Source organism: Natrix helvetica (assembly GCF_964273705.1).
Source record: "Natrix helvetica genome assembly, chromosome: 13".
NCBI classification, from domain to species: domain Eukaryota; kingdom Metazoa; phylum Chordata; class Lepidosauria; order Squamata; family Natricidae; genus Natrix; species Natrix helvetica.
Window position 1 is genome coordinate 3,757,452 of NC_138557.1, and position 14,120 is coordinate 3,771,571.

Genomic DNA, 14,120 nt, shown 5'->3' on the forward strand with positions numbered 1-14,120 from the left:
TCTTTATCTGCTTTATTTATTTATATTTTTGTCATGTTTATATAGTATAGCTTGGAGGTGGCTTGAAGTCAATGGGTGGACCTCAAATCCCAGAATTCCCCAGCCAGCAACCTTGATGACTTTAAAATGCGTGGACTTCAACTCCCAGAATTCCCCAGCTAGGAATCTTGGTGACTTCAAGATATGTGGATTTCAACGCACAGAATCCCTGATGGAATACATGGCTTATCCATGCTTCTTTAAAATTGCCAGGACATTCAGCATTCAAGCTGCAGCTGCTGCCTTCCCCATTCGGTTAGCATCAATGTTTCAGTGTATGATAGCCTATATATATTTTCCCCAACATGTTATCCACTAGGTGGCATTCAAAGATAAAAAACTAATATTGACTGGAGCAATTCCGGAAAGGAAGTGATTTAAAATTAAACTCACTGCTTCTGGGAAAATGAGAAAGTTCACAGACAGGAGCCTGTCTTGATGTGATTCAACAATGCTGGCTGGGGAATTGTGGGAGTTGAAGTCCATGCATCTTAAAATAAAAAGAGGGAGTCAAGCTGTTCTCCAAAGCATCTGAGGGTAGAACAAGAAGCAATGCGTGCAAACTAATCAAGGAGAGAAGCAACTTAGAACTAGGGAGAAATTTCCTGATAATGAGAACAATCAATCAGTGGAACAACTTGCCTCCAGAAGTTGTGAATACTCCAACACTGGACGTTTTTAAGAAGATGTTGGATATCCATTTGTCTGAAGTGGTGTAGGGTCTCCTGCCTGAGCAGGGAGTTGGACTAGAAGACCTCCAAGGTCCCTTCCAAGTATTCTATTCTAGTTGCCAAGATTGGAAAACACTGGAGTATTTTGGGTCACTCCAGAAAATGGATCATGTACCTAGGTGAAAAGCACAGGGATTTTTTTGCCCTTTTGCTGGCAGTGAACGTTTTACGTCAAAGGAAGATTTGGACCCGAGCCATCCATTGTGCAGCCTGGAAGGACTTTGCAAGTCCTTGGCCACAGGGGAAGCAAAAATAACCACAGCGACGTGTTCAAATGGATCACGTATTACCTTTTACCCCACGTACGAAGGTGAGAGCCAGAGGCAACCAAACAGCTCCAGGCCCAATGGCTTGAAAGGAGTGCAACATTAGTCTGGCCAATTGAGCAACTTGCCAGGGTATTGTTTTGCCACAGGCTAAGGTTTAAAGTTGGTCACAAGGGCATGTTTGTTCAACCAGAGGAAGGAGGAAGTAGCAGCCCATCTGGCCTAGATGTTTCGCTTCCCACAAAAACAGGGAGAGATTGAAAAAGCGAAGCCAGTTTTGGCAACATCGGAAGGAATTCTTCCTTTTTTTTTTTTTAGAATTCTTTGTTGACCAAGTGTTGATTGGACAGACAAGGAATTGGTCTCCGATGCGCATAAGCTCTCAAGTGTACATACAAAGTAACAAATTGTGATTATAATCATAAGATACATTCATCATAAGATACAACACTACGTGATAGTCACAGGATGCTAAAGAAGCAATCCACATAAGTCATACTAGGGTTTTTTGCGGGAGGGCAGGTTTCAGTAGATGGTTGAGCAATGTTAGCGAATCTTGGTTTCTCCATTCCGGGACCAGGAGGGCTCTTCTTGCAATCCTTGCTTTCCTCACTCTTGCGGCCCGCCAGTGGAGCTGGCCGCAGATTCGGACAGTGAGGAGATTGGGGAGGAACCTGGGTCAGTCCTGGAGTCTGGGGGTTATTGGGTAGTTTTTAGGTATGTCTTCCCACAGTGCACGTCAAGTATAACAAACGTGTCCTTAAAAACACCCTCCTTAGCATGCCTAAAGCAGGGGTACCCCAGGATGGCTGTTCGATGTAATAGAACTACAACACCCAAAGGCTGGTTGCTGAAGCTACTTTTTCATCACCATCACGATGGATGCTAAAGGAGACAGTTGCTAAACAAGGATGACCTGTAGGGCTCTTATTCTGCATTGGAAGACGACTCTGGATAGGATTCCCAACGAAAGGATCACACAGGTGGCGATAAGGAAGCCTCACTGTTCAAAAACCCTTGGGCCCTCCCTAGTACAGGAAATCGATTTACGACCGTTTAGTGATGGTTCAAAGGCCATGAAGAATGAGACTTAGGGCCGTTGACATCGCTACGACATTCGCAGCAGTTACGTGATCCGAATTCAGACACTTACCAGTGGATTCGTCCTTGGGACCGTTGCAATCCCGTTTTGCCACTTTCTGGCAAGCAAAGCCAATGGGAAAACCACTTAACCACCATGTTAACTAATTTAACAATGCCGTCGTTCACTTAACAACTCTCACATAATGACAGAAATGTGGGGGCTTAGTAGTAATAAGTCGAAGACTAATTGAAAACTCAGCTGAAACTGAGTTTTCCCACCGCATATTTTAATACTGTCTTTCAAATCAGAGTAAATAAAAAAAAAAAAAAAGATCAAGACACAAAATTAAAGTTGTGAGAGTTTATTGCATATGTAACAAAAATGGACATGACCTTCCGGGCCCACCCCTACTACACAATCACTGTTTATTTCAGCCGGCTCCATAACACATTAAATAGAACTAGCATTTTCTTTTAAATACTTTGATTTAAGACATAAAATGAAAAAAAAAAAACACACATTAGTGTACAACTTTTTTTTTACAAAATAAAATCTGCAATATAAACGGTGAGAAGAGTAACAAGGGTAGCAGCAATATTTAAAAACCCAAGACATTACAAAAGAATAAGTTAAAAAAACACATTATAAAGTGGTTAAAGAATGGATAACAAAAAAACGGGGGGAGGGGGGAATTACCGAGAGAGGGGGAGGGGGAAAAAACCTGAAACAAACAAAGAGACTTAAAACTGCATTTCTGGAAAACTTCCTGTGCCCTTCAGTGCAGAAATACTGGGTTGTGGTCGAAAGGATTTAAAAACAAATTGCCTGAGGCCTGAGAACTAATGTTAAAGCAAACGATCCCTTTAAAGCAGCGGCATCCAAACTCGGCAACTTTGAAGAGCTGTGGACTTCAAACTTCCAGAATTCAAGCCCCCCGCAGGGCTGGCTGGGGAATTCTGGGAGTTGGCAGTCCGCGGGGGTCTTCCAAGTTGCCGGGGGTTGTACGCCCCTGCTTTAAGCGAACAGAAAGTTGGTCCAATGTTGACTCGGAGCTAGTCCCGCCTTTCCAATTCCTAACACTGAGCAAGTGCTGATTTCCTGCATCCCCGGGAGCGCATCAAGGCAGATGAGGCGTTTCAGGGCAAGTAAACAAGCCAACCAAAAATGCAGAGAGAGAGAGGGAGATCTGTCTCGCTGGACCAGGCGCAGCTTCTCTCTGGCTACGGGGATGCTGAAGGTCACTTCAAGAAGCTCCAGGTGAGATGATCTGAGGAAAAATTGGCCCTTTTCCTTTCCCGCTGAAGTGGCATCACAGCAAAACGCCCGGTTCCTATCTCCTCGTGGGAAAGCTGCAAATGCTTATCAGTGCAGGCAGGCAGGCGTTTCGTGCTCCACCCTCATGTAAGCTTTACTCACGGTTTTCCAGGAGGACTTCTGCTGACCTGAGCGATAACTCATGATGGAGGAGGGCATCCTTCATGCTGGTGGGTTTTGCCCTAATTGTTGAGCTGTCCCCAAAAGCTTTCAGCAGAAGTGATCCTTAAGCCTAGCTGAGGTTAAAAAAAAGCCCACCTGTCCAGAAACAAGTCATACCTAGCTTGCTTTCTGATCCTGCCTGAAGACCTTCAGGGTCTTAGTTGATGAACGGCGACAACTTTAGAAGGCCACTGGAAGAGGATGAGCAAAATTAAGAGATCTTTCTTCCCATCCTCCAAGTTACCACCAGAGAGAACCTCTTCTGCAGCCTGCCATCTGATCCTCCTTCTAGGGCGGGGTGGTGGTGGTGGTGTCTCCAACCTTGGCCCCTTTTAAGACGCGTGGATTTTGAATCCCAGAATTCCTCAGCCGATTCTGGGGGTTGAAGGCCACGCGTCTTAAAAGTGGCCAGGTTTGCCAGCCACTGTCCAAAAGCTACCTTTTACGCTATATACAGGCTGCTTTTTGCATTTCAAGTCGCTTGGCCCGTTTGCAAATTCTCGATTTTGGACGTGGCCAAAACACCACGATATGAGACAAGAACAATGCAAGAATTCAGCCTATAAATGCCACGGAAGTCTCTCTGCAGACCTATTTTAATGCGTGGCTCAACCACCCTTAACGCCATCTGATTACTGGGAAACAAACTGCGCAAATCACTTTAGTGGGAGCAGAATTCACACCTTTACAATTCTTTAGAGGCTTCAATTCCAGTGGTAGGGTCAATCAGGATCCCCACGAAATATACAATATAATTCAAGAGCCCTTGGAAAAGCAGCAATGGTGGTAGACTTCTAGTGTCCAGAAGTTGGTTAAGGTCCTTCCAAGATCTGAAAAGGCCTCCCTGATCTAATCCCCTCCCAGATGATCTGCAATGCATTTCAGCGGCCTCCTAAGTGCAAACGAAGCCTGGAAGGGCACTGCGAGTCAGTTGTTAAGTCAACCACAAAACCCAATCGTTTCGCCACACGGTGCAAATATCACAAAAGGTAGATTTGCCTTCTCACGTGGAATCCTTTCAGTTTTCCGCCGCCGAGGGTTACAGTCAACTGAATAAACAGGAAGAAAAACAACCCGGGATCTGGACAAGTTATCTAATTTTGGTTTGTCCTATCACAGTTTAAAGCTATTCTCAATTGGTTGTATTAAGCGACGGTAGAAATATCCTCGTGGACAGACAGAAAACAAATTAAAAAACAAGCCCACACCAACATGACCCACGTATGAAGTTCGACACCTTGTTAATATGCTTCTTTGCAAAAGGAAGAGGAAGGAAAAACTCTCACAGGAGTGTCAAGGTTACACTTGATGATTAGTGGAATTTCTGACCCCCCCAGAGAAATGTTACCTTGTTAACAATTACCGGCCTTCTTCGTTTGTGCAAATTAAAAAGAAGCGTTTGGACAAGGGGGGAAAGGGGGGGGGAATCTTACCATTCGGATTCTTCCTTGCTCTGGAAGTCAGCCGGAAGGCAAACAAATTGATATCGACTGTCAAAATTGACTAAATTGTGTCGGGGGGGGGGGGGGAGAGTGGGGGAAGAAGAAAAAAAAAGGGCAGAAGCTGGAAACAGTTGTTTGGGTTACTCAGTCTCTATAGGCCGAGTCCTTTTTCACGAGAGCCGTTCTATATACCAGACAGTTTCAGAAATGGAACTGGATTCCGTTTATCTTTGCTGTGAGCTATTTCCTGTGGAAAGAATTTCGGCCGTTTCACATCACAATGAAAGCATTTCAGAAAACAGAGCGAGAAACAGGGAGAGAGAAAAGGGGGGGAGATGTGTGGTTTCTCTTGAGAATCTGAGCCGTACCCTGCTTTCTCTTCAACAGATGCCAGGGATGACGAAAAGTAAAACAGTTATTCCAAAGAATGGATCTACCTCCTATGCCAAACATCCCCCGCAAAAGGAGAAAAGAAACTTGCATCGTCCCAAGATGGCTTGATTCTCCTGAATTGTTCCTCTTAAGAGCCAAGTCATCTCATTCACAGAAGAAGAAGAGGGGGAAAAAAAGAGCTTCCTGACACGGAATAATAATCCTCAGTTTTCCTATGCTTACGGAGCGGCGCGCTCTGCCGGGCGGCGTTCCTTTAAACGGGAGTTTCCTTGAAATGCGCTAGTGGGAATTTCAGTGCCAATCTTTTTCCTTTTCCCTTTATTCATTTCTCTCCAGAACTTCTGGATTCTACAAGGGCTCAGGGTTGCGGTCGAAGACAAACATCCACAGACACCTACCTATGACCAAACTCCTCGGGCAAACCGATGGCAAAAGATACTCAACTACAGTTTTGAATCTCCTATAAAAAAAGACCACAGGTCGTAGACCTTATCACAATATGTGTTACAAATCTAGCAGAATTATCGCGGGTAACCGAAACCGAATGCTGAACCTGGCTGCCTGTATTTTGTATCTGCGTGTGTGTGTGTGTGTGTGGTTTGGTTTGGTTTTCTGGTTGTTGTTGTTTCCTGGGAAATGAAGAAAGGAAAGGGAGGGTTATATTGTCACGAGAGGGAGAAGGTATGTTTGGGAAACCTCCAAAAATAAAAAGCCTCCCTCTTCGCCGACGCCATCGAAGGAAGGGGGAAAACAGCCTTCGCACCCCTAGTTGTCAAGCAAATCCCAACACTTTGGACAAAAAAAAAAAAAAGAAGTTCACAGCAAGCTTCTCCTTACAGCTTTGTTTTTTGTTTTGTTTTGTTTTGATTTGATTTGGTGGTCCGTGAGCTTTAGCAATTATCGATTTCCTTTGGTTGCCTGGTCACTCCACCGCAAAGCCACAGGTCTCTTCCACGGCGGTCACGAGCTTCTCATAAAGCTTCTCGTAGGACTCGTAAGGCGGAATGTCAATTCGGTTAAAGCTGCAGGAGGGTCAGGAAACACAATAGAAATGCTTTGACTACTACTACTACTACTACTACAGCAAGTTCATTTAGGGACCGTTCAAAGTTGTGACGTCACTGAGAAAGGGGGACTTAGGGTCATTTTGCACCCGTTACCTCCCCGTGGCCATGTGATTTGGGTTTAGGATTTGGGTTCGGGTGATATATGCAGGGAATAAATTGGTTGAAGCGTCAGGCGGAAGAAGGTTAATCTGGATACGTTCCACGCATCGTTTCACACGAGAGTTTCACAACTTCATCTGGCAGAAAGAAACACATTTTCACAGCCGAGGGACTTACCAAGTATGAGCTTTCGGGAGGTTGTCTGTGTTTGCATCGATCAAGTGGATAGTAAACAGCCTGGGCCCTGCCGCGCCTGTAGAACCTTGCAAACAGACATTATAGTTAAGGCCCTTCAAAAGCCTGGCTATGAAGTAATGATAGACATTCTGGCAGAGGCATTGGTGATAACTAAAGGGAAGAGGATGGAAGGAACGGATGAGGGGTTTCGAGCCTTCACAAGAGACGCAGTGAAATATAAGTTGCCAAGAGATGTCCATACAAGATTTACTAAAAAAAGCAATTAGAATACAAATACCACAAATGGCAAGAAATAAAAGATTGCACTGCTATTGGATGGATACAGGATGATGTAATGAAATGTTATAATAAAAACTACTTTGAAGACCATCTCTGGTTGGGTGGGACAGATAGAAAGGAAATGGAGGGAGAGCCAATTGACTGGCATGGAAAAGCAGGTGCCCCCCCTCCCCGGATTCCTGTGGCCCAAGTCTGCTAATTCAGCCCCCCCGATCAGTCACCTTGCAAAGCCTTGAAACCCTGGAGGGGAACCCGCGTGGAGCCTGTCACAAACTGGAGCAGCCGTGCTCGCCTTTCCTCGTCAAAGGCCTCCACCGCTTGCCAGAACCACTTGACGATATTGCTGTCGGCCATGCAGTGCTTCAGGCGCGTGTTGGATTTCCAGTCGTTCAGATCAATCTTGTCTAGGCCACCGATGATGAGCTGGGAATCAAAACAAAAAAGTCCTTTTCAAGCACCGGGACAACATGGGATGGTATATTTATACTTACCCCCCTTGACTGCTAGGCTGCAGGAAGCTTTTGAGCAGATTTTGTCATATTTCCATCATGGTTTTTAAAACAATAATAATGTCAAAATAGATTTAAGTTGCAATCTATCATTATTCAATTATTCCATGGTTTCTCTTGTTATTACTTTTATGTTATTATATTTTTTTTTCACTGTGTGTTTTAGTATAGAAATTTCCCCAAATTTAAGTTTGCCAAGTGAAGGGCTCCCCCAATTTAAGAAATGTCCTTCCAAATTAAGCTTTCTTGGGGGACTGCTCCCCATCCTTGGACAGAATTCTACCTAACATGTCAATTCAGAACAAGGAATATATATGTAGAGCTATTTCCGCTTCTGAGGCTACACGAACAGCAGCAAGAGTTAGTGAAAATGTACCATAATCAATACCTCAAGTTCCTTATGGTCAAAAGGCTTCAGGAGGTGTTGAGGAATGAGCTCATTAAAACCTTTTTGAAGGGCCAGGAATTGGGCTTCAATTCCTCTCATGAACCGCCAGTTTACATACAGCCTGGGAAAAACAGGAAGATAAATCTCAAGAGTTACTACAGAATTGCTACTGGAAAGGTAAGAATTTTGCACATGGATATAAAACCTGCCCTCCAATGGAAGTCACAGGCTGACTAAAGAAATACTGTATTTTTTGGAGTATAAGATGCACCTTAGTTTTTTGGGGAGGAAAAGAGGGGGGAGGGGGGAATTTCTGCCTACCACATATTCATCTGGTTCAGTGGTGGGATTTAAATTTTTTTACTACTGGTTCTGTGGGCATGGCTTGGTGGGTGTGACAGGGGAAGGATACTGTAAAATCTCCATTCCCTCCTGATTAGCTGGAATAGAATAGAATAGAATAGAATAGAATAGAGAATGGGAATAGAAATAGAATAGAAATAGAAGTTGGAAGGAACCTTGGAGGTCTTCTAGTCCAACCCCCTGCTTACACTAATTTAACCACTGCAGGTGATTCACTTAACTGCGGCAAGAAAGCTCGTATAATAGGGCAGACCTCACTTAACAAATGTCTCACTTAGCAAAAGAGATTTTAGGCTCAATTGTAGTCTTAAGTTGAGAACTACCTCCACTTGGTAGTAGTATCTTTGTGTGATCTACTTTGTTGGACTGTCAGCTTCTCATTGACAGGGGCAAAATGAGCCTTCCCTGAATACGTACCTGACATATTCTTTCTTGTTCTCTTCCGTAACGGAAACATTTCTCCCGTTGGGTTTGAGTTCGTGTTGCAGAATTCTACCAAATGCATTGTGTTCCACGCAGAAGGTATGGTCCAGAACTGGAGTGATGTCATTCTCCCTGTCAACAAGAATTGCAATGCCTACAAGTCCTTTCTGCAAGTGAAGGTACTTTTTTTATTTAGCTAGACCCATTGAAACACGTAATTTTAAGAGCAGAGCTCTCTGTGGCTGATCCACACTTTACTAAGCAGTTGTGCACGGTGCAGTTTTTGATATTCCTCCTTGCAGAGAAAAAAACCTCTGCTACTATTTTTGATTATGATACTTTATTGATGTAACGAAAATTAGTTTTATAACCGCACCGCAGGAATATCACTATGCAACTGAAACATAGGGAATGCAAAATTTAAAAAAGCTATTTTCTGATCAAATTCTGTCCCCCAAAGATATTCCTTTGATGCACAGTTGGTTGACTTCCAGAAATTTAAAATACTTTCTCATGCCTCTGTTACGAGCGAGGGCTGAAGATTAATTTAATTATTACAAGAGCAAGTCAAATCTATTCAGAATCAGAATTCAGCTGAACAGGTTTCTAATGAAGTACAAGGATGACTTTCTCCTACGGAGCAGTTATTCAGAAGTGTCACTGCTGATTGTTTATAAAAATCATCCCAGGTTTTTTTCCCCCCTGGGTACTTTTTGGAAGTTCTTCAGTATCTGCCCTGCCAAAAACAGCTTTAAAATCTATGTAGGCACCAGTGATTTGAGGTCAGGAAGTCTATTTCGTTGGAGCTGGTCCTCCTGCCGCAATCAAAACACGATAATCGGACGGTATACTTACAAAATCCAGACTAAGCTCTTATGCAGCTCTGGATCCACCGATTCCAAGTCAGACAACTGGATGGGTTTGCCCAGCAGCTGCTTGTAGAAAGGGACGGTGAAACCCCCATTGATGTAATGGCCATGGAAGACCGCCAGCCCCATGATCCGACCGACAAAGTGGAAATAAGAGAGATGATCCTGAAAGAGACGCCAACCGCCAAGAAGGTCATTTGCCTTGAGAGATGACAGCGATCCCAACTGCCTTTTTTTGCCAGACTTCAGTTGGTGCGTTGGGAGGTGTTGTTTCATTATTTCAAGCCCTCTGGCTGAGAAGCATCAGCATGTCCCATGAATGTGGTATTTATGTTTTTCCAATCAGTACAATTATATGGTGGTGTTTTTTTTTTAAAGACTGTAGGTAGATTTGAGTTTCTCAACCTCAGCCACCTTTAAGATGGACTTCGACTCCCAGAATTCCCCAGCCAGCTATGCTGGGAGTTGAAAGTCAACACATCTTTAAACGGCTGAGGTTGAGAGACGCCGATACAGATTTTCAGTAATCAACCGCTTATAAGAAGCTGCAACAATCCCTTTTGTCTCGCTGAAGATTCACCCGGTGTATTTTTAGCTTCCTGCCGCCCCTGGGGCGTATCAGCTGCAGGTGTTTTGCCAGGAGCAGCGGGATTTCTCATAAATGCCAAGTTCAAAGAGATTGTAGTTACTGCCGGAGGGCAAACGCAAGCAAAGCAAACTGAACGGTGAAAGAGAGGCGCTTCTTGGGAAGATAAAGGTGCCAGGAATTCTCTTCACCCAGAGCTTCTCAACCATGGCAACTTTTAAGAGCTGCTGGCTAGGGAATTCTGGAGTGGAAGCCCAGAAAGTCATCGAGGTTGGGAAACACCGCACGAGCCCATTTCTATTCAGAACGTCCCCCCTCTTGAACCCTTCACACATGAGGCCAAGCCCTGACTATACCCAGTCGCTATTTGGGGTGGTTTCATTTCCCCCTCGGCCCCTGCACTTCTTGAATGCAGGTGGTTTCTTGAGGATGTCAAATGGGCAACCTTCTTGCACAGAGTTGCTGCCCGTTTGGAGAAATCATAACAGACAAATAAGGGAATGCATTTGTGATTAAAATACAGAACGGCATCTTTACCGCGTGGGTTAATGCATTTGCCCTCGCACATTATGTGCTAGTCGTTCCCGACTCTAGGGGGCGGTGCTCATCTGTTTCAAAGCCGAAGAGCCAGCGCTGTCCGAAGACGTCTCCGTGGTCATGTGGCCGGCATGACTCAACGCCGAAGGCGCACGGAACGCTGTTCCCTTCCCACCAAAGGTGGTCCCTATTTTCCTACTTGCATTTTTTACCTGCTTTCGAACTGCTAGGTTGGCAGAAGCTGGGACAAGTCACGGGAGCTCACTCCGTTACGCGGCGCTAGGGATTCGAACCACCAAACTGCCAGCTTTTCTGATCGACAACATCAGCATCTTAGCCCCTGAGCCACCGTGTCCCTTGAGTCAATGCTTACTCCGCTCAAAAGCCTGAACATCTTACCTTTCCAAGGAGGGTGGTATGAGCTGTTTACCTGGATCTTGCTCTAACTCCAAGAGCTCCACATAGCATATTTAGCAAGCCCTCTTTTAATTTTAACGCAACCACAGCCCTGCAAGGTAGGATAATCTAGGAGAGCGGCTTGTGCAAAGAACTTTTTGCTCTAGGTGGCCTTGGGCTTGGATCTCTCCCATTCATGGGACTAAACCGTTGTGTTTTACCAGTGCCGCCCCTATCTTGAACGGTTATGGGTTTTTTTTAAAAAAAAATGACTTACATTTAGGATTGGAGTCCATCCAATCCTAACCCACTGTTAGATAGTAGCCTAGTTATATACACAGTGAACTATTAGTATGTGCCTATGTTTGTTTGAAGAGATGGATTTCAAGGAGCTACATAGGCAATTAATATTTAGTGGGACATTTTTTTTGCAAACAGGGGTGGGCAACCTATAGCAATCACCAGGTTCTCCCCTCCAACCATTTCATGCAGCTTCTCTATGGTGGCTGGCTGTTCATTGTGAAAACTTGGGAGGGGGAGGGGAGAGGATTTGGGGGAGGGGGGAGGAGAGGAATTACTTTCCCATTAAAACTGATAGCCTGGAGCAGCCGAGACAATAATTATAACGAATTCTTTTGGGTTGCTGCAACATCCTCAGACCCTTCTGGGTGCTTCCTGTGATGCTTTTAACCACAAGCTGTAAAAGTCAGGGCTGAGTCATACTTTCAGGTTGAAACTATCCCCTCCCATGAAGAAAATGTCTCGTTTTCCTCCTTTTAGGCAAGTTTCTTTCTTTCTCTCTCTCTCCCTCCCTCCCCCTCTCTCTCTCACACACACACCTTTTCATCAACATAAACGGAGCTTGAGTGATTTGATTCAAACTCAGGATTTCTCCCCCACCCCTTTCCTCCTCCTCTTCTTCTCGCCAGCTTGCCCTTCCCAGACCTTCCACGTCTTCACCACTGGCAGAGAAAAAACTCCCTTTCTGATTCTACTCCCCATCCTTCCCAAGGTGCGCAGAGGTTGGCAGAGGCGTCCCCTATGCGTGGCTCCCTGACCTGGCTCGGCTCTGCAGCGGAGACCATCCCAACAGCCCAAAGATGGAAAGGAGTTTGGGAATGGCAAACGGCTGCCCAGACAATCCTTTCCAATTTCAAAGGAAACCAATCCATTAGCTGGCATTGCCATTCACGCCTGACAGCTCTGGAGCTAGCACAGAGGATAATAGCAATAGCCCTTAGACTTATATACCGCTGCACAGTGCTTTACAGCTCTCTGTAAGCGGTTTGCAGAGTCAGCCTCTTGCCCCCAACAATCTGGGTCCTCATTTTAGAGTCAACCTTGAACCGGTCAGGATCGAACTGCTGGCAGTGGGCAGAGTCAGCCTGCAATACTACATTCTAACCACTGCAGCACTATGGCCTGCCTGCCTGCCTTCCCTCCCTCCCTCTCTTCCTCCCTTCCTTCCTTCCTTCCTCCTTCCTTCCTTCCTCTCTCCCTCCCTTCCCACTTAGCACTTAGGTATATATACCGCTTTACAGTGCTTTCCAGCTCTCTCTAAGCGGTTTACAGTGGCAGCCTCTTGCCCCCAACAATCTGGGTCCTCATTTTACCGTCCTCGGAAAGATGGAAGGCTGAGTCAACCTGGAGCCACTCAGAATCGAACTCCTGCACTGAGTAGTGAGTTAGCCTGCAATACTGCATTCTAACCACTTTGCCACCACGGCTCTTTCATAGGGATGATCCTGGCAAATGTCAGAGGAAGAAGGAATAAAAAAAGGGGGGGGGAATGGATTTATGGAGGGAGCAGCAGTAACAGCCACAAGACCAAATCTTACCTAGGGAAGGAGGGAGGACAGGGTGGGAATAGCTAGACTACATTCAGCTCTGTGCCACAGCCCCGTTTTTGTCCCAGCTGATTGCAAAGGGCGAGGGTCATCACGACCCTCCCCAACGTTGCCCACTCCTGCCTTTGTGGACACAAATTTGGGCTACACCAATTAGTCCATTAGAAGCAAGTTAGTTCAGCTTTGAGCCCTATTTCGTGTACGCTTACCTTCCACGGTCTATGAGGACTCGACTGAAAAATAGACATTAATCGGTTCGCAGAGTGTACAGAAGATAAAAATAAGGGGGGTGGGGGGGAGAAGATTTCACTTTGGCCTTCCAGTACTGGATTGTGTATTCTAAAGGCTACTTCGATGAACTCAAGTGGCTGCTGCCCGGGGTGGGGGCGGTGGGGGCTGAGAGCAAGGGATTGCTAGACTTGCTGGGAAACTGTTACGGAATGTGGAAAATGAAGATCATGTGACCGCAGCCGCCGCCACCCAGCAGAAACTAGTAGCACTAAAGCAACCACAATTTCAACAGTTTTTATTCCCTCGGGAGTCATGAGGCCTGGATTTTGAGCTCATTCTGTAAATTAGCCCACTTGAGGCACCTGGGTTCAAAAAATTGTTTTCCTGTGATGCACCATCTTGTCCAGGTAAAGGTCGTGACCATGAAAATTTTTAGTTTTCACCTGGTTTTAATTAAGTGCCCTAACGCCACCCAGAATCATTTTTCGTGAGATGGGCAGCCACGCAAATTTGACAAAATGCATAAAATAAAGAATATCCTGCGGAAATTCTAACGCCAAATGAGCTGGCAACTGAACTTTGTCTGATATATTTCAGAGGTGCTTGCTCCTTTCTAACATTCATCTTCAAAAACCAAAAATAGATCCTTGGGTTTTAAGAGTATACTTACGGGGTTGATGGAGGAATCGGGATTTATTTGCAGCGTGTAAATGTTATCAGTTGAATATTGGAAAAGCCCGTAATACGGATTCAGCATTTCGTGGCATAGAAGATATAGCCATTCCCTGCCGGATGTAATTTTCAACAAGATTAGAAATGGGGGGGGGAGGGGGAGGATGAGAAATGAAAGTAAAAGTTTATTCCACTTCAGAAATTGGATTAGTTCCCAAGGTGGTC

The 14,120-nt window shown here is 45.1% G+C and overlaps 1 protein-coding gene across 2 annotated transcripts in view; it reads right to left on the reverse strand.

Annotated features, from left to right (window-relative positions):
* Positions 1–2,465: 2,465 nt before the first annotated feature.
* The window catches only part of SMURF1 (SMAD specific E3 ubiquitin protein ligase 1), a 41,139-nt gene continuing 29,484 nt past the window's right edge, over positions 2,466–14,120 (reverse strand). The window contains exons 12-18 of one of the 2 annotated variants that reach the window (XM_081965777.1): positions 13,894–14,008; positions 9,613–9,791; positions 8,752–8,889; positions 7,972–8,092; positions 7,296–7,497; positions 6,775–6,850; positions 2,466–6,453 (exon numbers count right to left, since the gene is read on the reverse strand). In XM_081965777.1, coding sequence (XP_081821903.1) covers positions 6,354–6,453; positions 6,775–6,850; positions 7,296–7,497; positions 7,972–8,092; positions 8,752–8,889; positions 9,613–9,791; positions 13,894–14,008 — 931 coding nt within the window. In that variant the 3' untranslated portion in view covers positions 2,466–6,353. Of the gene's footprint in view, positions 6,454–6,774; positions 6,860–7,295; positions 7,498–7,971; positions 8,093–8,751; positions 8,890–9,612; positions 9,792–13,893; positions 14,009–14,120 lie in introns of both variants that reach the window. The other variant, XM_081965776.1, reaches the window with a different exon arrangement.